The 23,910-nt window shown below is 45.4% G+C and overlaps 1 protein-coding gene across 1 annotated transcript in view; it reads right to left on the reverse strand.

The window, feature by feature from the left end:
• LOC132382788 (excitatory amino acid transporter 2-like) overlaps positions 1–23,910 on the reverse strand; it is a 172,050-nt gene that overhangs the window by 14,712 nt on the left and 133,428 nt on the right. The window contains exons 4-8 of the mRNA XM_059953250.1: positions 22,941–23,191; positions 19,925–19,969; positions 19,789–19,873; positions 6,443–6,569; positions 2,085–2,318 (exon numbers count right to left, since the gene is read on the reverse strand). Of these exons, the coding sequence (XP_059809233.1) occupies positions 2,085–2,318; positions 6,443–6,569; positions 19,789–19,873; positions 19,925–19,969; positions 22,941–23,191 (742 nt within the window). The remainder of the gene's footprint in view (positions 1–2,084; positions 2,319–6,442; positions 6,570–19,788; positions 19,874–19,924; positions 19,970–22,940; positions 23,192–23,910) is intronic.

Below are 23,910 nucleotides of genomic sequence, written 5' to 3' on the forward strand. Positions count from 1 at the left end.
TGTGTTTTTATTGTGTATTTTTATGCCGCGTCGGATCCAGAGTAACAACCATTTTGTTCTCATTGATTGAAGAATAATAATAAACAATCGTGAATCTTGAATTGTGTTTAACCTGTTGAGAGAGGAAATGAGAGGCTGGAGGGTCCAGGCATTCAAACTTTGATTATTTTGTTTGTTATAAGACTATTGAATCATTTCCCTACTGTGATAAGACAGGCTGTTGACTTCACCATCTAGCTCATTATGATCCTGCACCTTATTGTCTACAGACAGACAGACATACTTTATTGATCCCGAGGGAAATTGGGTTTCGTTACAGCTGCACCAACCAAGAATAGTGAAGAAATATAGCAATGTAAACCCATAAATAATTAAATAATAATAAGTTACTCATGCTAAGTGGAAATAAGTCCAGGACCAGCCTATTGGCTCAGGGTGTCTGACACTCCGAGGGAGGAGTTGTAAAGTTTGATGGTCACAGGCAGGAATGACTTCCTATGACGCTCAGTGTTACATCTCGGTGGAATGAGTCTCTGGCTGAATGTACTCCTGTGCCTAACCAGTACATTATGGAGTGGATGGGAGACATTGTCCAAGATGGCATGCAACTTGGACAGCATCCTCTTTTCCGACACCACCGTCAGAGAGTTCAGTTCCACCCCCACAACATGACTGGCCTTACGAATGAGTTTGTTGATTCTGTTGGTGTCTGTTACCCTCAGCCTGCTGCCCCAGCACACAACAGCAAACATGATAGCACTGGCCACCACAGACTCGTAGAAGATCCTCAGCATCGTCCGGCAGATGTTAAAGGACCTCAGCTGCACGTCTCTTTCTCTGTGACTGCAACACTTGCACTGTTATTGTTTTACCTTGTACTACCCCTACGCTCTGACGTAGTGAACTGGCCTGTGTGAGCGGGGCTGGTAGCGCAGCATAGCAGTTAGCACTGTGCTTTACAGCAGCCAGCTATGAGATCGCAGTTCTGTTCCCACTGTTGTTTGTAAAGAATTTGCACCTTCTGCCCCTGACCGCGTCGGTCTCCTCTGGGTGCTCTGGTTTCCCCCCACAAAGGTCAGTCTTTGCTTACAAAATGTACAGTTTTTCATAAATTTAACTGTATTTCTTTACTAACCTCTAAATGCCTGCAAGAAAATTAACCTCAAGGTGTATGTGGTGACATAAACGGGGAGCACGGTAGTGCAAAGCTTTGTGGTCCCAGCAACCCAGGTTCAATCCCCGCAGCTGCCTATAGGCAGATTTTATATTCTCCCCGTGACCACGTGTGTTTCCTCCGGGTGCTCCGGTTTCCTCCCACAGCCCAAAGACAAACCGGCTGGTAGGTTAATTGGTCATTGTAAGTTGCCCCTTGAGTATGCTAGGGTTAAATCGGGGGTTGTGGGCATGCTGTGTGGTAACACTTGCGGGCTTCCCTCAGCACATCCTCGCTGATCTGAGTTGACACAAACAACACGTCTCACTGTATGCTTCAATGTGCATGCGATAAATAAAACTAATCTCTTCGACATGCTTTTCGCTCTACCTCAGCACACAGAACAGTAATAAACCAGTTTCCCAGGAATTCAGGATACTTTCCCGTCAGTTCTAGATCATTTGGAGGAGGGAGGAGGAGGGCTTCCCCTCCTGGAGGCAATGACGGAATGCAGACAAGTCTCAATCTGCCTCATAGGTCAGGAATACACAAAGGGATGGATCAGATAGTGAGGTCCAAGACTGGGTGCCTGGAGAGGGAGGTACCCACCAAGGGCTCGGCCTTGTAGGAGACATGCCTAAGGAACAGGGGCACACTGGAACAATGACAGACAAGATGGAGAACAGCACTCCCCCAGCACCGTCCGCCACACGGGAATGGTAACAGGCAAGGTGCAGAGTAAGGCTCCCCCTGCACCGTCCCGCCACACACACTAAGCCACAGCCAGCACAGGTTGAGTGGAAAGTACAGCTCCCTCTGTACCATCCATCAGAGACAGGACAGGCTGAACTTGGAGCAAGGCCTCATTTCACATGGCCAAGGCAGCAGGTTTAGGTGTGTGGGGGGGGGGGGTGGGAAGTGTTGATCCTACCTGGACGCTGTTCCTAGAGCTGTGATCCAAGCTTGGAATATCCCCCCAAAGAACGTCAGTGGGCTCTTCCTCGTCAGTAACAAATAAATGGAAGGGAGAATGATGCCACCATGGATGATGAGGCCTACTATCACCGTCACCATGTACATCCCCAGCTGCCTAGCAACGGCCTCCAGGTTCTTGATATCTGCAATCTTCCCGCAGATCAGGGAGGCGATTCCCAGAGGAGAGTACCTAAAGAAAGAACAGACTTACTCATCTGCCAGGAGAAGATCCGAGCGCCATACTCCATTAGAAACTCCATTTCATCCATGCTGGCCCTGTTGCCCAGAGAGTTAGTCCCATTGACCAGTGTTTGATCCATAGCCTTCTAAGCCTCTACAATCCATCAGGATAAGAGCCCATGATATAACAGGAAAGATACTAGCTGTTGCACCATCAATAACTCTCTCTGAGACGTAAAGGCGAGATATCGGCTTTTATTGATTGGAAGAAGGAACAAGCAGTGGTTGACCACCATACTACATCCTGGAGACTGAGAGGCCGGGCTCAGACCTCAATCGCCTTTATACAAGGGTCTGTGGGAGGAGCCACAGGAGCAGTCAGCAGGGGGCCTTGTCCAGACAGGTATATGTAGTTCACTACACTAGCTTTGATAGACGATTGGCAGGAGGCAAGGAGTCAGAAGAAAGGGGACCTATTCTGGTTGGCTGCCATTGACTAGTGGTGTTCCGCAGAGGTCAGAATAGGGACCATCCTTTTCACATTGTCAATGACTCAGATGATGGAATTGATGGCCCTGTGGCTAGGTTTGTGGATGATATGACGATAGGTGAAGGGGCAGTCGGTGTTGAGGAAGCAGGGAGTTTGAAGTAGGACTTGGTTTGATTGAGAGAATGGGCAGAGGAGTGGCAGATAGAATATGGTGTTGAGAAGTGTATGGTCATGTGTAGACTACTTTCCAAATGGGGAGAAAATTTAAAAACTGGAGGTGCGAAGGGACTTGGGAGCCCTCGTACAGGATTCCCTAAAGGTTAACTCGCAGGTTGAGTTGGTAGTAAGGAAAGCAAATGCAATGTTAGCCTTACTTTGAGAGGACTAGAACATTAGAGCAAAGGTGTGACGTTGAGGCTTTAAGGCAGTGGTTGGACCACCCTTGGAATATTGTGAGCAGTTTGGGCTCCTTATCTAAGAAAAGATGCAGTGGTATTGGAGAGCATCCAGGGGAGGTTCACGGGGATGAAAAGGTAAATGAATGAGAAACGTTTGATGGCTCTGAGTCTGTACCCACCGGAGTTTAGAAGAATGAGGGGAGACCTCATTAAAACCTATCAATTATTGAAAGGCCTATTGAAAGTGGATCTGGAGAGGATGGTTCCTATAGTGGATGATTCTGGGACCAGAGGGCACAGCTTCAGAATGGAGGAACATCCATTTAGTTCAGAGATGAGGGGGAATTTATTTAGCCAGAGTGCGTATGCCGAATCTGCGGCAATGAATATAGTTAAAGCAGAGGTTGATAGGTCAGGGTGTCAAAGGTTACGGGAAGAAGGCAGAAAGATGGGGTTGAGAGGGATAATAAATCAGCCATGATGGAATGGTGGAGCAGACTCAATGAGCCAAGTGGCCTAATTCAGCTCCTGTGTCTTATGGTCTTGTGTACTCATCTAGGTGGTGATTATATGCTGCTAATATGCCCGTGCCCATCACTATTTCTGGCAGCTCATTTCTTTGTGTGAAGAAGCTGTCTCAATGTCCCTACCTCTGATATTACATAGAACGTAGAATAGTTCAGCACAGTACAGGCCCTTCAGCCCACAATGTTACGCCGACCCTCAAACTCTGCCTCCGATATAACCCCCCACCTTAAATTCCTCCATGTACCTGTCTCTTAAACTTCACTAATGTATCTGCCTCCACCACTGACTCAGGCAGTGCATTCCACACACCAACCACTCTCTGAGTAAAAAACCTTCCTCTAATATCCCCCTTGAACTTCCCTCCCCTTACCTTAAAGCCACGTCCTCTTGTACTGAGCAGTGGTGCCCTGGGGAAGAGGTGCTGGCTATCCACTCTGTCTATTCCTCTTAATATCTTGTATACCTCTATCACGTCTCCTCTCATCCTCCTTCTCTCCAAAGAGTAAAGCCCTAGTTCCCTTAATCTCTGATCATAATGCATACTCTCTAAACCAGGCAGCATCCTGGTAAATCTCCTCTGTACCCTTTCCAATGCTTCCACATCCTTCCTATAGTGAGGCAACCAGAACTGGACACAGTACTCCAAGTGTGGCCTAACCAGACTTTTATAGAGCTGCATCATTACATTGCATCTCTTAAACACTATCCCTCGACTTATGAAAGCTAACACCCCATAAGCTTTCCTAACTACCCTATCTACCTGTGAGGCAACTTTCAGGGATCTGTGGACACGTATCCCCAGATCTCTCTGCTCCTCCACACTACCAAGTATCCTGCCATTTACCTTGTATTCTGCCTTGGAGTTCAATCTCTCTTTTTTCAGCACTCCATCCCAGGGAGAAAGACCATGTCCTTTCACTTTGTCTATGCCCCTCATGATCGTATATACCTCTATCAGATCACTCCTCAGTCTCCGACGTTCCAGGGAATAAAGTCCCAGTCTATACAACCGCTGTTTGTAACACAGGCCCCCAAGTCCAGGCAACGTCTTGGTGAATCTTCCCTGCATTTTGCCTGGTTCAATAGCATCTTTCCTATAACAGGGTGACCAAAAGAGGCCACACCAACATCTTAAATAACCATGGACAGCATCATTTCTCAGCTCCTGTACTTCAGGTCCTGACAAATGAAGGCCAGTGTCCTAACAACTGCTTCATCACCCTGTTATTGATTTATCAGAATGACAAAAACCCTATGATTATCTTCACCGTGGCAACCTCTCTTCATTGTCAATTATTCTGCTGAATCTGAGGTTAATGGATCAAGTCCAACCCCAGGCTCTCGAACTCATGGTCTGAGGTGACAGGAAGCTTTGCCTACCAGCATTAGGAGGGTGGAAATGAATCCATTGTACCAGTAGGTGGCGCAGAGGCTAAGTGAGTGAACCAGTAGCCAGGGTTTAGACCACGCTGTTCTAGAGAGAGCAAGCTGTGACCAGGATAATCATGGGCAATTAGGAAAAAAGACGAATGGGCCGAAAGTTAATTTCAATAACCACAGAACCACCAGGTCGTTGCAGAAACTCATTCACCTGGTGGCAACAAAATGACGCAGTGGGTAGAGTCACTGCCTCACGCCACCATTGACCGGGGTTCCAACCCAACCTCTAGCAATACCTGTCTGGAGTTTGCACGCTCTCCCTGTGACTGCGTGGGCTTCCTCCGGTTTCCTCCCGCATCCCAAAGCTGTGCAGGTTGGTGGGTGAATTGGCTGCTGTGAGTTGCCTAGATTGTGTGGGTGAGGGGTAGAACCTGGGGGGCGGGGAGCTGAGGGTAATGTGGGTGGAATAAGCTGAGGTTAAAGTAATGGGCTTGATGGTCCATGGACTCGGTAGGGGGATCCTGAGGTGGACAACTGGCCTGCTTCACCCCATGGCTCATAGGAAATCTGCCAACCTACACATCTCCAGCGCCACCATCATAGTCTGTTCTTTACTGCCTCTGTAAAGGGTGATATCTGCTGGCATTGCTGGTGAGGTACACATCCCATTGGTGAATGAAGGCAAAAAAATGGAAGAGTCTTTTCAGGGACTCTTAGACAGGGACATGGAGCTTAGAAAAATAGAGGGCTATACAGAAGGGAAATTCCAGGCAGCTTCTAGAGTAAGGTTACATGGTCAGTACAACAATGTGGGCCAAAGGGCCTGTAAAGTGCTGTAGAGTTTCTGTGTTCTATGTTCACCACTCGGTCCTGGGTCAATGGAAAATGCATTGGATGCAATGGATTACACTGACCGCTATCTACCGTACCTCCCAATCTTTAGGAGCTTACTGTGCACAGTTTGGCTGCTGCATCTCTGACCTCACAATGCTTCACTGATTTCATTGACTGCATGCTAATATCAACCAAGAGGCAATAGAAATGCACTCCCTTTACTCCTAACAGGAGATGACCCTTAAAGTCAACAAATATTCCTCTGATGGACAATGGCCAAAACCCAAAGAATAACATAAAGAACAAAAATTGGAGTAATCAATTCCTTTTTTGCTGTATCTAACTTTCCCACATAAATTCCTGAATTCCCTTTCATCTCAGATTGAGCCCATTTGGGATCTGGGTTGTCCCTTTGAAGACTTAGATTATGAAGCCTCAGAAAGCCTAGGAGATATTGGAAAATGGCAGAGCAGTGTCCTGTTCGTTTGAGGCTCTGTGTCTTACCACATGATCATTGAAACCAGCCTCATGATGATCTCGTTCAGCACGTTGAAGAAGTCGATCATCACCTGAGCCCTTTCTCCCATCTTGCCCATGGAAATCCCAAACGCAATGAAGAACCCAATCAGACCTAGAGGACAAATACAGAAATAATCAAACACTCAGACAGATGAATAGATAGATAGATAGATAGATAGATAGATAGATAGATAGATAGATGGATAGATGAATAGATAGATAGACAGGCAGGCCGATAAAAAGACAGTTATATAGATATAGATAAGATATAGTTTGGGTGAATGCAAGCAGGCTTTCTCTCTTCAGGTTGCATGAGACTAGAAGCAGAGGACATAGGTTTAGGGCGAAAGGTGAACCATTCATGGGGATCCTTCTCTCAGAGAGAGGCGCAGGTGTGGACCGAGCTGCCGGAGAAAAAGGTGGATGCAGACTCAAATACGACATTCAAGATAAGTTTGGATAAGGAGATGGCTGGGGTGGGGGGGGGGGGGTATGGAGGGCGTTAGTCCAGGTGCGGGTCAGTGGGACTAGGCAGAATAACAGTTCAGCACTGACTACGTGGGCTGAATGGTCTGTTTCTGTGCTGTAGTGGTCTATGACTCTGAGCTGTACAGAGTACAGAGAAAATTTACAATGTAGTGGTGCCCACTTCCTTATCCTTCATGTTAGTGATAGCTGCAGTCAAACTCCTTTTCCAGTCTGAACAGAAAATGTCTCCATGTGTACTACTCAACTCAAAAAACAATAAACAGTACAAGTCAAAGTTCAAAGTCAATTGATTATCAGAGTACATATATATAATTTATGCACCTCCTACAGTATATGTTGCGATGTATGGGGTTTCCAGGTAGGGGTAGTACCTCTGGTTAAGGGGCTTGTTGTGTCCTCTCTGGGGCAGTTCACTCACCGTTGGTCCCCACCGGACACTCAGCTCTCAGCTAAGGCTCCAAGTAGCTGTTTGCATGTGACAGCAGCCGCACCCCGGGTACCCCGCTTCAGCAGACGGGCTAACCCAGGTGAGGGTAACCAGCAGCCTCACACTCCAGCGAGAGGGTCATGCCTGTCCCAGCATGCGAGCTCAGCTCCGGTGGACTGGGTGGATGAGATCTACAGTGAGATCCAACGGCTAGGAAGGCGGTACTGCAACGCTCCGTGGAGAGCGAAGGTCATGACAGGGCACATGAAATGTCATGGTCATCCACTGGAACCAAGGAAGACTCTAGTTTGTGATGTTTGTTCAGACCCGGACTGCTGAGGTCGAGGGAGTGGAACTGCCCTAGTGCAATGGCTTTTAAACTTTAAAAACTCTCCCACACAAGTTTCCTGTCACCATCAGACATGATAGATAACATCCACATATACGTCATTATATTCTATCCTGAGATTCATTTTCTTATGGGCATTCACAGTAAATACAAAGTAAAGTCAGCTGTGGGGTAACTCTCCCTCTCAACTTCCCAAAGTCTCCCAATTAAATCCATTACCAGTTCAGGAAATACACTTTATTATATACGTAGTTATTTAGAAACATAGAAAATAGGTGCAGGAGTAGGCCATTCAACCCTTTGAGCCTGCACCGCCATTCAATATGATCATTGCTGATCATCCAACTCAGGACCCTGTACCTGCTTTCTCTCTATACCCCCTGAGCCCTTTAGCCACAAGGGCCATATCTAACTTCTTCTTAAATATAGCCAATGAACCGGCCTCAACTGTTTCCTGTGGCAGAGAATTCCACAGATTCACCACTCTCTGTGTGAAGAAGGTTTTCCTCATCTCAGTCCTAAAAGGCTTCCCCTTTATCCTTAAACTGTGACCCCTCGTTCTGGACTTCCCCAACATCAGAAACAATCTTTCTGCATCTAGCCTGTCCAATCCCTTTAGAATTTTATACGTTTCAATAAGATCCCCCTCAATCTTCTAAATTCCAGTGAGTATAAGCCTAGTCGATCCAGTCTTTCTTCATATGAAAGTCCTGCCATCCCAGGAATCAATCTGGTGAACCTTCTTTGTACTCCCTCTATGGCAAGAATGTCTTTCCTCAGATTAGGGGACCAAAACAGCACACAATGCTCTAGGTGCGGTCTCACCAAGGCCTTGTACAACTGCAGTAGAACCTCCCTGCTCCTGTACTCAAATCCTTTTGCTATGAATGCCAACATACCATTTGCCTTTTTCACCGCCTGCTATACCTGCATGCCCACCTTCAATGACTGGTGTACAATGACACCCAGGTCTCGTTGCACCTCCCCTTATTCTAATCGGCCACCATTCAGATAATAATCTGTTTTCCTGTACTTGCAACCAAAGTGGATAACCTCACATTTATCCACATTAAATTGCATCTGCCATGAATTTGCCCACTCACCTAACCTATCCAAGTCACCCTGCATCCTCTTAGCATCCTCCTCACAGCCAACACCGCCGCCCAGCTTCGTGTCATCTGCAAACTTGGAGATGCTGCATTTAATTCCCTCGTCTAAATCATTAATATATATTGTAAACAACTGGGGTCCCAGCACTGAGCCTTGCTGTACCCCACTAGTCATTGCCTGCCATTCTGAAAAGGTCCCGTTTACTCCCACTCTTTGCTTCCTGTCTGCCAACCAATTCTCTGTCCACATCAATACCATACCCCCAATACTGTGTGCTTTAAGTTTGCACACTAATCTCCTGTGTGGGACCTTGTCAAAAGCCTTTTGAAAATCTAAATATACCACATCCACTGGTTCTCCCTTATCCACTCTACTAGTTACATCTTCAAAAAATTCTATAAGATTCATCAGACATGATTTTCCTTTCACAAATCCATGCTGACTTCGTCCAATGATTTCACCTCTTTCCAAATGTGCTGTTTTCACATCTTTGATAACCGACTCTAGCATTTTCCCCACCACCGATGTCAGGCTAACCGGTCTATAATTCCCCGGTTTCTCTCTCCCTCCTTTTTTAAAAAGTGGGGTTACATTAGCCACCCTCCAATCCTCAGGAACTACCGTAATCCAGAATCTAAGGAGTTTTGAAAAATTATCACTAATGCATCCACTATTTCTTGGGCTACTTCCTTAAGCACTCTGGGATGCAGACCATCTGGCCCTGGGGATTTATCTGCCTTTAATCCCTTCAATTTACCTAACACCACTTCCCTACTAACATGTATTTCCATCAGTTCCTCCATCTCACTAGACCCTTGGTCCCTTACTATTTCTGGAAAATTATTTATGTCCTCCTTAGTGAAGACAGAACCAAAGTAGTTATTCAATTGGTCTGCCATGTCTTTGTTCCCTATGATCAATTCACCAGTTTCTGACTGTAAAGGACCTACATTTGTCTTGACCAATCTTTTTCTTTTTACGTATCTATAAAGGCTTTTACAGTCAGTTTTTATGTTCCCTGCCAGCTTTCTCTCATAATCTTTTTTCCCTTTCCTAATTAAGCCCTTTGTCCTCCTCTGCTGGTCTCTGAATTTCTCCCAGTCCTCAGGTGTGCCACTTTTTTTTTGCTAATTTATATGTTTCTTCTTTGGACTTGATACTATCCCTAATTTCCCTTGTCAGCCACGGGTGCACTACCTTCCCTGGTTTATTCTTTTGCCAAACTGGGATGAACAATTGTTGTAGTTCATCCATGCGATCTTTAAATGCTTGCCATTGCATATCCACCATCAACCCTTTAAGTATCATTTGCCAGTCTATCTTAGCTAATTCACGTCTCATACCTTCAAAGTTACCCTTCTTTAAGTTCAGAACCTTTGTTTCTGAATTAACTATGTCACTCTCCATCTTAATGAAGAATTCCACCATATTATGGTCACTCTTGCCCAAGGGGCCTCGCACGACAAGATTGCTAACTAACCCTTCCTCATTGCTCAATACCTAATCTAGAATGGCCTGCTCTCTAGTTGGTTCCTCGACATGTTGGTTCAGAAAACCATCCTACATACATTCCAAGAAACCCTCTTCCTCAGCACCCTTACCAATTTGGTTCACCCAATCTATATGCAGATTGAAGTCACCCATTATAACTACTGTTCCTTTATTGCACGCATTTCCAATTTCCTGTTTAATGCCATCCCCAACCTCACTACTACTGTTAGGTGGCCTGTACACAACTCCCACCAGTGTTTTCTGCCCCTTAGTGTTATGTAGCTCTACCCATATCGATTCCACATCCTCCAGGCTAATGTCCTTCCTTTCTATTGCGTTAATCTCCTCTCTAACCAGCAATGCTACCCCACCTCCTTTTCTTTCCTGTCTATCCCTCCTGAATATTGAATATCCCTGGATGTTGAGATCCCATCCTTGGTCACCCTGGAGCCATGTCTCTGTGATCCCAACTATATCATATTCATTAATAACTATCTGCACATTCAATTCATCCACCTTGTTATGAATGCTCCTCGCATTGACACACAAAGCCTTCAGGCTTGTTTTTACAACACTCTTAGCCCTTATACAATTATGTTGAAAAGTGGCTCTTTTTGCTTTTTGCCCTGGATCTGCCTGCCTGCCACTTTTACTTTTCACCTTACTACTTCTTGCTTCTAACCTCATTTTACACCCCTCTGTCTCTCTGCACTTGTTCCCATCCCCCTGCCACATTAGTTTAAATCCTCCTGAACAGCAGTAGCAAACACTCCCCCTAGGACATTGGTTCCAGTCCAGCCCAGGTGCAGACCGTCCTGTTTATACCGGTCCCACCTCCCCCTGAACTGGTTCCAATGCCCTAGAAATTTGAATCCCTCCCCCTTGCACCATTTTTCAAGCCACAAATTCATCAGAAATATCCTCCTATTTCTACTCTGACTAGCACATGGCACTGGTAGTAATCCAGAGATTATTACTTTTGTGGTCCTACTTTTTAGTTTATCTCCTAACTCCCTAAATTCACACTATCGATGTGCTTTCCTGGATGGCTTATAAATCTCACTAATATGCTCTCCTCAACCGCTCTTGCTGGCAGCTTAGTCCCAATATGCACTATTCTTTTGTGAAAAAGCTGCCCTGATATCCCTTCCAAGTCCCTCCCCTCTGATCTTTAACTGATTCAGTACACCCACCCAGGGAGAAAGGCTACGTGCTTTCACCCTGTCTATGCTCCTCATGAACAAATATATCTCTATCACTCAATCTCCTGCGTTCCCAGATAAAATCCTAGTCGATGTAACCTCCAATTAACTCAGGCACACGAGTCCAGGCAGCATCCTGCAAAGTACTTTCTGCATTCTTTCCAGTTTAATAACATCCTTCTTATAATGGAGTGTCCAAAACTGTAAACAATATTCCAGTTTATAAACTTTGTAGCCTGACTCACGAAGGCCAACATACCAGGCACATTCTTCATCACACTATCCACCGTTATGTACAACAACCCTACCATTTACTACACCAGTCCTACCCAGGTAACCAGAATGGAGAACTTCCCTCAGAGCCAGCAGGAAGAAGGTACAAGCACATCAGCACAAATACTGTACCACCAGGTTCAGGTGCAGTTACTGTCCGTCAGTTATCGGGCTCTTGAACCAAAAGGGATAACTTCACTCAACTTCACTTGCCCCATAACCAATGGACTCACTTTCAAGGACTCTTTATCTCATGCTCTTGATATCTGTTTTTTGTTATTATTTTTTCCATTTGTGCTTGCACAGCTTGCTCTCTTTTGCACCCTGGTTGAATGCTCTAGTTGGACAGTCTTTCATCGTTCTGGTATAGTTGTTATTCTATTGTCAACAAGAAAATGAATCTCATAGTGGCTCGTGGTGACACGTATGCACTTGATAATAAGCTTACTTTGAACTTTGAACTATCTCTGGAATTATTTATTTGTGTCGACCTCTCCATTTGTGCTAAACACTTGTATGTGTCCAGTACAGCGAACAGGGCAGGAAAAATATCATTGTGGACATAACCCACCCTGCAAACTGCCTTTTTCAAAAGCTCCCTTCTGGAAAGCACTATAAGGTTATTAAAACAAAAACTTCACACCAACTTAAAAGTTTCTTCCTCCAGGTAGTTAATCTGATCAACTTTTCTAGTTAGCCCACTACCACCTTTCTCAATCATTGATCCTGCCACTGTGCTGTAAGCACTTTAAACCACTTTTTATAATGCTGTTTACATTGCAAACAGATGCTGGTGTTTATGTATTTATGCACATTTTATTGAAATCTATACTTTAACCATAAGACAGTAAGATATAGAAGCAGGAGTAGGCCATTCAGCCCATCAAACCTGCTCCACCATTCAATCATGGGCTGATCCAATTCTTCCAGTCATCCCCATTCCCCTGCCTTCTCCCCATACCCTTTGATGCCCTGGCTAATCAAAAACCTATCTATCTCTGTCTGAAATGCATCCAATGACTTGGCCTCCACAGCCACTCATGGCAACAAATTGCGCAGATTTACCACCCTCTGACTAAAGTAATTCATCTGCATCTCTGCCCCAAATGGATGTCCTTCAATCCTGAAGTTGTGCCCTCTTGTCCTTGACTCCCCTACCATGGGAAATAAACTTCACCATATCTAATCTGTTCAGGCTGTTTCGGATTCAGAATGTTTCTATGAGATCCCCCTTCATTCTCCTGACTCCAGGGAATACAGCCCAAGAGCTACTAGATGTTCCTCATATGGTAACCCTTTCATTCCTGGAATCATACTCGTGAATCTTCTCTGAACCCTCTCCAATGTCAGTATATCCTTTCTAAAATAAGGAGCCCAAAACTGCACACAGTACTCCAAGTGTGGTCCTACGAGTGCCTTAAAGAGCCTCAACATCACATCCCTGCTCTTATATTCTATACCTCTAGAAATGAATGCCCACATTGCATTTACCTTCTTCATCACCAACTCAATGTGGAGGTTAACCTTTAGGGTATCCTGCACAAGGACTCCCAAGTCCCTTTGCATCTCTGCATTTTGAATTCTCTCCACCATTCTCTCCATCTAAATAATAGTCTGCCCGTTTACTTCTTCCACCAAAGTGCATAACCATACACTTTCCAACATTGTATTTCATTTGCCACATCTTTGCCCATTCCCCTAAACTATCTAAGTCTCTCTGTTTCCTCAACACTACCCATTCCTCCACCTATCTTTGCATCATTGGCAAATTTAACCACAAATCCATTAATCCCATAGTCCAAATAATTGATAAACATTGTAAAAAGCAGCGGTCCCAACACCGACCCCTGTGGAATTCCACTGGTAGCCGGCAGCCAGCCAGAATAAGATCCCTTTATTCCCACTCTCTGTTCTGTCAATCAACCAATCCTCCACCCATGCTAGTAACTCCCCTGTAATTTCATGGGTTCTTATCTCGCTCAGCAGCCTCATGTGCGGCACCTTGTCAAAGGCCTTCTGAAAATCCAAGTACACCACATCTACTGTATCTCCTTTGTCCACCCTGCTAGTAATTTCCTCCAAAAAATTGCAGTAGGTCAGTCAGGCAGGATTTTCCTTAAGGAAACCATGCTGGCTTTGGCCTGTCTTGTCATGTGCCTCCGGGTACTCCATAGTCTCATCCCTAACAATCGATTCCAACATCTTCCCAGCCACTGATGTCAGGCTAACAGGTCTATAGTTTCCTTTCTGCTGCCTCCCACTCTCCTTAAACAGCGGAGTAACATTTGCAGTTTTCCACTCGTCCAGTACAATGACAGAATCTATCGATTCTTGGAAGATCATCATTAATGCTTTTCAATCTCTTCAGCTACTTCCTTCAGAACCCAAGGGCGCATTCCATCAGGTCCAGGAGATATATCCATCCTCAGACATTAAGCTTCCTGAGCACCTTCTCAGTCATCATTTTCACTGCAAATACTTCACTCCCCTGACACTCTTGAATGTCCAGTACACTGCAGGCGTCTTCCACCTCTAACTTTAATTTATATACATCTTTATTCTTTATAATTATTAAATGCTGTTGTTTTTTGTTGTATGTCATACCCCGACCAACACAACACAGTAAATTCCTAATACATGTAAATATATATTGTGAATAAGATTAATCTTCCTTTATTAATGTAAGTATTAAAGGAAGGAACTCAACACAAAACAATTAACTTTGCTGTCACATGTTTCCCTCTACCACCCCACAGCGACACACCTTGGCTACAGTATGAACTATTTACAAGAAACACTTGGGAAATGGTATTCAGTTCTGGTTGCCTCATTATAGGAAGGATGTAGATGATTTAGAGAGGGTGCAGAGGAGATTCACCAGGATGCTGCCTGATTGCAGACTAAGTCTTATGAGAGTAGGTCGAGTGAGCTAAGGCATTTTTCTTTGGAGTGAAGAGGGCTGAGAGTTGACTTGAGAGGTGTACAAGATGATAAGAGGCACAGACAGCCGGAGACTTTTTCCCGGGAAGGAAATTACTAATATGAGGGGGAATTATTTTAACATGATTGGAGGGGAGATGTCAGAGGTAGGTCTTTACACAGAGAATGGTGAGTGGCTGGGGTGGGGGTAGAGACAGATGCATTAGGGACATTTAAGAGACACTTAGATAGGCAAATGAAGGGCTATGTAGGAGGGAAGGGTTAGATTGATCTTAAAAGGCTAAAGGGCCTGTGCTGTCCTCTAATAGTCTATGTTCTATGTCCTACGAAATGGCTCAGGCAAATACATTCTTGTCTGAACACAGAGATGCAAAGAAATTAACCTCCCTGATAGAACCATGCAACCCACCGTTGCAGCAATGCATCTGGTGAGCAGTGTGGGCTGGAAGAGGAGTCAGGGTCTGCTGTGGGTCAGTAGACAGCAGAATAGCAAGTCTAGAGCCTCTGCACAATTGGCAAATCCTCAGCCATTGCTTCTTCTGTACCCCAGGACATAAATGTCTCCACCAGGACCATCGGCTGCAGGCTGGAATCTTGCAATTGTGCTAAATTTCAAAAATTGACCACAGAACGGCAGAGTAGTGTAACGCTTCTAGAGCACCAGCAACCTGGATTCAATTCCTCTTGCCGTCTATATGGAGTTTGTATGTTCTCCCCGTGACTGGGTGACTCCCCGTGACTCCCACATTGCAAAGATTCGGTTTATAAAGCTGTAGGCATGCTACGTCAGCGCCAGAAGTGAGGTGACATTTGCGGACTGCCCCCAGCACAAGCTCAACTGTGTTGGGAAATACCAGAATCCGAATCCGAATCAGGTTTATTATCACCGGCATGCGACGTGAAATTTGTTAACTTAGCAGCAGCAGTTCAATGCAGTTCAATAATCTAGCAGAGAGGAAAAAATAAATAAATGAACAAATAAATTATGTGTGTTGAATAGATTTCAAAAGTGCAAAAACAGAAACACTGTATATTAAAAAAAAGTGAGGTAGTGTTCATGGGTTCAATGTCCATTTAGGAATCGGATAGTAGAGGGGAAGAAGCTGTTTCTGAATCATTGAGTGTGTGCCTTCAGGCTTCTGTACCTCCTTCCTGATGGTAACAGTGAGAAAAGGGCATGCCCTGGGTGCTGGAGGTCCTTAATAATGGACGCTGCCTTTCTGAGACACCGCTCCCTGAAGATGTCCTGGGTACTTTGTAGGCTAGTACTCAAGATGGAGCTGGCTAGATTTACAACCTTCTGCAGCTTTTTTCGGTCCTGTACAGTAGCCCCTCCACACCAGACAGTGATGCAGCCTGTCAGAATGCTCTCCATGGTACAACTATAGAAGTTTTTGAGTGTATTTGTTGACATGCCAAATCTCTTCAAACTCCTAATAAAGTATTGCCACTGTCTTGCCTTCTTTATGGCTAGATCGGCATGCTGGGACCAGGTTAGATCCTCAGAGATCTTGACACCAAGGAGTTTGAAACTGCTCACTCTCTCCACATCTGATCCTTCTGTGAGGATTGGTATGTGTTCCTTCATCTTACCCTTTCTGAAGTCCACATCCAGCTCTTTCGTCCTACTTAAGTTGAGTGCCAGGTTGTTGCTGCGGCACCATTCCACTGGTGGACATATCTTGTACGCCCTCTCGTCACCAGCTGAGATTCTACCAACAATGGTTGTAGCGTCAGCAAATTTGTAGATGGTATTTGAGCTATGCCTAGCCACACAGTCATGAGTATATAGATAGTACAGCAGTGGGCTAAGCACACACCCTGAGGTGCGTCAGTGTTGATCATCAGCGAGGAGGAGATGTTTCAATGTTCATGTGACAACTAAAGCTAATAAAATAAATACAAAATAAAAAAAATGTAACCACGTGGACCTCTCATTCCCATCTCCGCAACCTACGCGGTTTGGAAGTCTCAAATGCTTCGCTCTTCTGGCCCACTGTCTTCGATAGACTCTTACCTCCACTAGAGCGGCAGGTTAGAACCTTGGCCATGGGCTCACTCGGTCTACTTCCCCGAAGCCTTTCTGCACTCATTACGTTCACAAGCAGGGCAGAGGGGCTGGAGAGGGCAGATCCTGTGGTTGCTGGAATCTGGAGCAACACACAGTCTACTGGAGGAACTCAGCAAGTTGAACAGTATCTGACCAGGGTCCTATATAGCTGTAACATTACCTCTTGGCTCTTAAGCTCAATCCCATGGTTGATGAAGGCTCGTGCACCGTATGCCTTCTTAACCACAGAGTCAACCTTTGAGTGTCCTATGGACTCGGACCCCAAGATCCCCCTGATCCTCCACACTGCCAAGGGTCTTCCCATTAGTACTATATTTTCCCATTATATTTGACTTACCAAAATTAACCACCTCACACTTATCTGGGTTGAATTCCATCTGCCACTTCTTAGTCCAGTTTTGCATCCTATCAATGTCCCACTGTATCTTCTGACAGCCCTCCCCACTATCCGCAGCACCCACAACCTTTGTGTTATCAGCATATTTATTAACCCATCCTTCCACTTCCTCAATCAGGTCATTATAAAAAGTTACAAAGAGAAGGTGTCCCAGAACAGATCCCTGAGACACACCACTGGTCATCAACCTCCACGGAGAATATGACCCGTCTACAACCACTCTTTGCCTTCTGTGGACAAGCCAGTTCTGGATCCACAAAGCAATGTCCCCTTGCATCCCATGTCCCCTTATTTTCTCATTAAGCCTTACATGGGGTACCTTATCAAATGCCTTGCTGAAATCCATATACACTACATCTACTGCTCTACCTTCATCAATGTGTTTAGTCACTTCCTCAAAGAATTCAATCAGGCTCGTAAGGCACGACCTGCCTTTGGCAAAGCCATGCTGACTATTCCTAATCATATCATGCCTCTCCAAATGTTCATAAATCCTGCTTCTCAGGATCTTCTTCATCAACGTACCAATTACTAAAGACTCAGTGGTCTCTAATTTCCTGGGCTATATCTACCCCCTTTCTTGAACAAGGGAACAACATCTGCAGCCCTCCAATCCTCCAGAATCTCTCCCGTCCCCACTGATGATGCAAAGATCATTGCCAGAGGCTCAGCAATCTCCTCCCTTGCCTCCACAGTAGCCTGGGATATATCTTGTTCAGTCCTGGTGACTTATCCAATTTGATGCTTTCCAAAAGCTCCAGCACATCTTCTTTCTTAATGTCTATATGTTCAAGCTTTTCAGTCCACTGTAAATCATCCCTACAATTGCCAAGGTCCGTAGTGAATACTAAAACAAAGTATTCATTAGGTACCTCCGCTACCTCCTCTGGTCCCACACACAGTTTTGCATTGGTCCTATTCTCTCATGTCTTATCCTCTTGGTCTTCACATACTTGTAGAATGCCTTGGGGTTTTCCTTAATCCTGCTCACCAAGGCTTTCTCATGGCCCCTTCTGGCTCTCCTAATTTCATTCTTAAGCTCCTTCCTGCTAGCCTTATAATCTTCTAGATCTCTGTCATTACCTAGTTTTTTGAACCTTTCATAAGCTTTTCTTTTCTTCTTGACTAGATTTTCAACAGCTTTTGTACACATGGATCCTGTAGCCTACCACCCTTTCCCTGTATCATTGGAACGTACCTATGCAGAACACCATGCAAATATCCCCTGGACATTTGCCACGTTTCTGTCGTACATTTCCCTGAGAACATCTGTTCCCAATTTATGCTTCCAAGTTCCTGCCTGATAGCCTCATATTTCCCCTTACTCCAATTAAACGTTTTCCTAACTTGTCTGTTCCTATCCCTGTCCAATGCTATTGTAAAGGAGATAGAATTATGATCACTCTCTCCAAAATGTTTTCCCACTGAGAGACCTGACACCTGACCAGGTTCATTTCCCAATACCAGATCAAGTACAGCCTCTTCTCTTGTCGGCTTATCTACATATTGTGTCAAGAAGCCTTCCTGAACACACCTAACAAACTCCACCCCATCCAAGTCTCTTGCTCTAGGGAGATGCCAATCAATATTGGGGAAATTAAAACCTCCCATCATGACAACCCTGTTATTATTACACCTTTCCAGAATCTGTCTCCCTATCTGCTCCCTGATATCCTTGTTACTATTGGGTGGTCTATAAAAAACACCCAGTGGAGATATTGATGCCTTCCCGTTTCTATCTTCCACTCACACAGTTTCAGTCGACAATCCTTCCATGACTTCTGCAGCTGTGACACTATCGCTGATCAGCAGTGCCAAGTCCCCACCTCTTTTACCTCCCTTCTTGTCCTTTCTGAAACATCTAAATCCTGGCACTCTAACTATCCATTCCTGCCCCTGCACCATCCAAGCCTCTGTAATGGCCACAACATCATAGTCCAAGTGCTGATCCACACTCTAAGCTCATCCGCTCTACTGCTTCTTGCATTAAAATAGACACATTACAAACCATCAGTCTGAGTGCATCCCTTCTCTATCACCTGCCTGTCCTCCCTCTCACACTGCCTACAGGCTTGCCAAGTCTTCTTCTGTAGCGTCTCCCAGACCTGTGGCTTTTACTGTGAGGATAGACAAGGGCAGCGGGCATTTGGGAAAACCACCACTCATCACCATCCTGACTTATATATCAAAATCAAAGTAAAATTTATTATCAAAGTACATATATCTTGCCATATACTATCTTGAGATTCATTTTCTTCACGCATTTACAGGAAAATAAAGAAATATAATTATGAAGTGAGAGAAGTTATTCACGCTGGTTCAGCAGCCTGATAGTTGAAGGGTATTAACTATTCCTGAACCTGCTGGTGTGGGACCTAAGGCTCCTGTACCACCTTCCCAATATGAGAACAATATAAAATAAAAGGTAAAAGATGAGACCTCAAAGGATACCGCTTGTCGTTACGATTTCCTACTTGGTTTGTATCTATATTAGTCATTAGCTGACTCTCTGACAGAGAGACTTTCCTACAGAGTGAGACCCACATGTGCCCTGGGTGAAATGATGCGAGGTACAGTCCTACCTAGAACGTTCATTCCCCACTTGAACTCCAATTGCTTCTTCATGACAAAAGCCTGCCGGCTGTTGACGGTTGGAGGTGTTCCATTCTGAACAGAGATATTTCCCGCGAGACCTTGGGTTACGTTGTCAGGTTTGACCTCTTCAGGCAGGGAGATCGGGACCTTCTTCAGGACGGTTTGTACCTAGTTCACGAGCAGATCGGAACGGTTAGCAAAACAAATGCAGCCTCGAAATGTTTTTGAAAGAAAGTGCAGAGCTGTGAACACATATCAGTTCATCACACAAACCACCCTCCTCTGCGTGGGCTTTTCCTGCTGCCTCACGTAGACAGCCACCAAAGTCAAAGACCCTTTCTACCCTGGACAGAAGATGCAAAAGCTTGCTGAGATCATGAACATCCAGGAACAAGGACATCTTCTATCAGACTCTTTAAAGGACCTCTCCTACAGGACAGGATTTGCTCTGATCTCCCAATCTACCTCATCATGGCAGCTGCACTTGATTTTCACTAACACCATATCTGCACTCTGTTCTCCTGCTACTACCTCTATGTCTAGAGTGATCAGTCTGGGTGACACATTAACAAAAGCTTTTCACTGGCCCTTGATACATGTGACAATAATAAACAAGCACTGAATAGTTCCCTTTTTTTATTAAAACAAGAGAATCTGGAGGCTTGCCATAGGAGCATTTAATGGTTCTAAACTCACTGGAGTTTAGAAGAATGAGGAGGATATCTCATTGAAACCCATCAAACGCTGAAATGCCTGGATAGAGTGGATGTGAAAAGGGTGTTTCCTGTAGTGGAGGAGACGAGGACTGGAGGGCACAATCTCAGAATAGAGGGATGTCCATTGAGAATGGAGATGAGGAGGAATTTCTTTAGCCAGAGGGTGGTGAATCAATGGTGTTTGTTGCCACAGGCAACTGTGGAGGCCACGTCATTGAGTGTACTTAAGATGGATGTTGACAGATTCTTGATTAGTCAGGATATGAAAGGCTCCGGGGAGAAGCAGGAGACTAGGGTTGAGAAAGAAATGGATCAGCCATGATCAAATGGTGAAGCAGACGCGATGGACCGAATGGCCTAATTCTGCTCCAATATCGTATGGTCTTACGGTCTAAAACATACAGAAATGTTGCAATAATATGAAGTAGGATAATTCACCTGACAGATCTCATAACAAAGTTAAAATTGGAATACTGTGTTTGGTTCTGGTTGGCTCATTATTGGAAAGATGTGGAAGCTTTAGAGAGGGTGCAGAGGGTGCAGGAATTCTGCCTGGATAGGAGAGCATGTCATGAGGATAGCTTGTGAGCTCGGGCTTTTCTCTTTGGAGTGAAGGAGAATGAGAGGTGACTTGATAGAGGTGTACAAGATGATAATTGGACAGCCAGAGACTTTTCCCCCAGGGCAGAAATGGGTGATATGAGGGGGACTGGAGGAAATCATAGGGGGGTATATCAGAGGTCAGTTCTTTACACAGAGTGGTAGGTACGTGGAATGCCCTGAGAGGCGTGGTGGTGGATGTGATATATTAGAGACATTTATGAGACTTATATAGGCACGTGCATGATTAAAAAAATAGAGGGCTCTGTAGGAGGGAAGGGGTAGGTTGATCTTAGAGTAGGTTATAAAGTTGGCAAGATATCATGGGCCAAAGGGCCTGTATTGTGCTGTCGTGTTTTATGTTATATGTTCTATGCTCTAAGTCACATACATGGAACACATGAGTTTCAATTGTTTGATGGAGACTAGACGTTCCTCTTACATCGATTATACTTATGGCTGTGTTAAATCAATCCTCCCTTTGATATCTCTGCCCATCGCACAAATTTTTCAACAAGATGGGGGCTGGCTGTCCAGACACTGAGGCAATGCTTGGGCCTCTAGGTGCACTGAATTCAAGGATTCCTGAAAGAGGCACACAGGAAGGTAAAGGTGACGAAGATAAAGCCATAAGACATAGGAGGCCATTCAGCCCATCGTGTCTGCTTCACCATTCAACTATGGCTTGTTTTTGGTGCCGAGCTGCGATGTTTCTCGAGGCTGTGGCACAGGCTTAATTGTTTTTAGGTTCATAGGGATAGCCTTGGGGGCAGCACGGGATTAAGAGGACGGGTTAGGGCTTAGGGACAGGGATGAGGGGAGTTAGAGGTCGGGGGTAGCAAGTGAACAGTCAGCGCCAGGGCTCAGCACAGATATGTAGACCAGGAGTCTCCAGTCAGCGGTATCTCTGGTCACCCCATAGGTGAGAACAACAGGTCCTGGGATCAGAGATCTGTGCGGACAGGAGGCAAACCCAGTGCCCTGTCTGTGACCCTGAGGCACAATGACTGCAAGCAACACGTCTGAATGTGTGTCCAGAAGTTGCAGACCCAACGTCTGTGGATCTGCTAGACCGGGCCGGGCACTGTAGGTTGGAATCCCAGTCTGGCCTGGGACTGCAGGCTTGTCGGTGTGTGTGTGTGTGTGTGTGTGTGTGTGAGTGTGTGTGTGTGTGTGTGTGTGTGTGTGTGTGTGTGTGTCTGTGTGTGTGTGTGTGTGTGTGTGTGTGTGTGTGAGTGTGTGTGGGTGAGTGTGTGTGTGTGTGTGTGTGTGAGTGTGTGTGTGTGTGGGTGAGTGTGTGTGTGTGTGTGTGTGGGTGAGTGTGAGTGTGTGTGTGTGTGTGTGTGTGTCTGTGTGTGTGTGTGTGTGTGTGTGTGTGTGTGTGTGTGTGTCTGTGTGTGTGTGTGTGTGTGTGTGTGTGTGTGTGTGTGTGTGTGTATGTGTGTGTGTGTGTGAGTGGGTGAGAGGATAGGACTCTTTTTGGCAGTGGTCATCTTTGGTTTTGTTGTTGTGGCTTGTGTTGCTCTGCTGACCATTGTAGACATGCTATTTTGCCCCCAGGATGTATGGCGACTCACGTGGCTGCCCCCAGCACACCCTTAAGTTGCGTTGGCTGTTACTACAAATGACACATTTCACTGTATGTCTCAATGTGCGTGTGACAAATAAATAAATCTGAATAAGACAGTCGGGATATTAACCTTCATTGGCCAGGAGACGTTAGGAATGGACATCAAGATAAAGGGATGTAAATGAATCTCCTTCATCTTACATGCTCAGATCCGCTATTGTGGATAAAATGTGGCCATGACTGTAATCGTCACCTGCTGGAAACACGCCTGCACGAGGTTTTCTGGGAAGAGATTCCGAATGAGATCCATGAAGGCATCCAGGCTCGACACATCTGGGTTCTTGGAGCTCGTGCTGACCGAGGTCCTGAGCTTGGGGTTACCGGGATGGATGATGATCACCAGGACCACGCCGAGAGCAGCCGCGACAATCGTCGTCGTCATGTAGTAGGCCAGGGCCCGCGTCCCCATCCGGCCACTCGATTTGGCGTCGAGACCCGCTAGCCCTGGGGAGGAAAGGTGGCATAGATCAGGGCTGCACTACCTTAACGGGGCTGGCGAATCCTGAGGTAGCCAGTTCAAACACAACCATCCCTCCAAGCACATACAGTCGCAGAGAAGTACAGCACAGAAGCAGGCCCTTTGGCCCATCTAGTCGATGCCAAAACCATTTAAACTGCCTACTCACATCAACTGGCACCGGCACCATAATCTTCCATACCCCTACCAACCACGTACCTTTCCAAACTTCTCTTAAACATTGAAATTGAGCTCACATGCACCACTTATGCAGGCAGCTCATTCCACACTCTCACAACACTCTGAGTGAAGACGTTTCCCCTCATGTCTCCCTTAAACTTTTGACCTTTCACTCTTAAACCATGACCTCTGGTTGTAGACCCACTCCACCTCGGAGGAAAAACCCTGCTTGCATTAATGTTATTGATACCCCTCATAATTTTGTATACCTCTGTCAAATCTCCTGTCAATCTTCCACATTCAAAGGAATGAAGTCCTAACCTATTCAATCTTTCCTTACAAATCAGGTCCTCCAGACCCGGAAAAATCCTCATAAATTTCCTCTGTACACTTTGAACCTTGTTTACATCGGTACATAATACTCCAAATTAGGCCCCACCAACACCTTATACAATTGTACAGTTTCAACATAACATTCCATCTCCTGAACTCTATATATTGGTTTATGAAGGCCAATGCGCTGAAA

The sequence above is a fragment of the Hypanus sabinus genome, chromosome 29 (genome assembly GCF_030144855.1).
Source record: "Hypanus sabinus isolate sHypSab1 chromosome 29, sHypSab1.hap1, whole genome shotgun sequence".
NCBI lineage: Eukaryota > Metazoa > Chordata > Chondrichthyes > Myliobatiformes > Dasyatidae > Hypanus > Hypanus sabinus.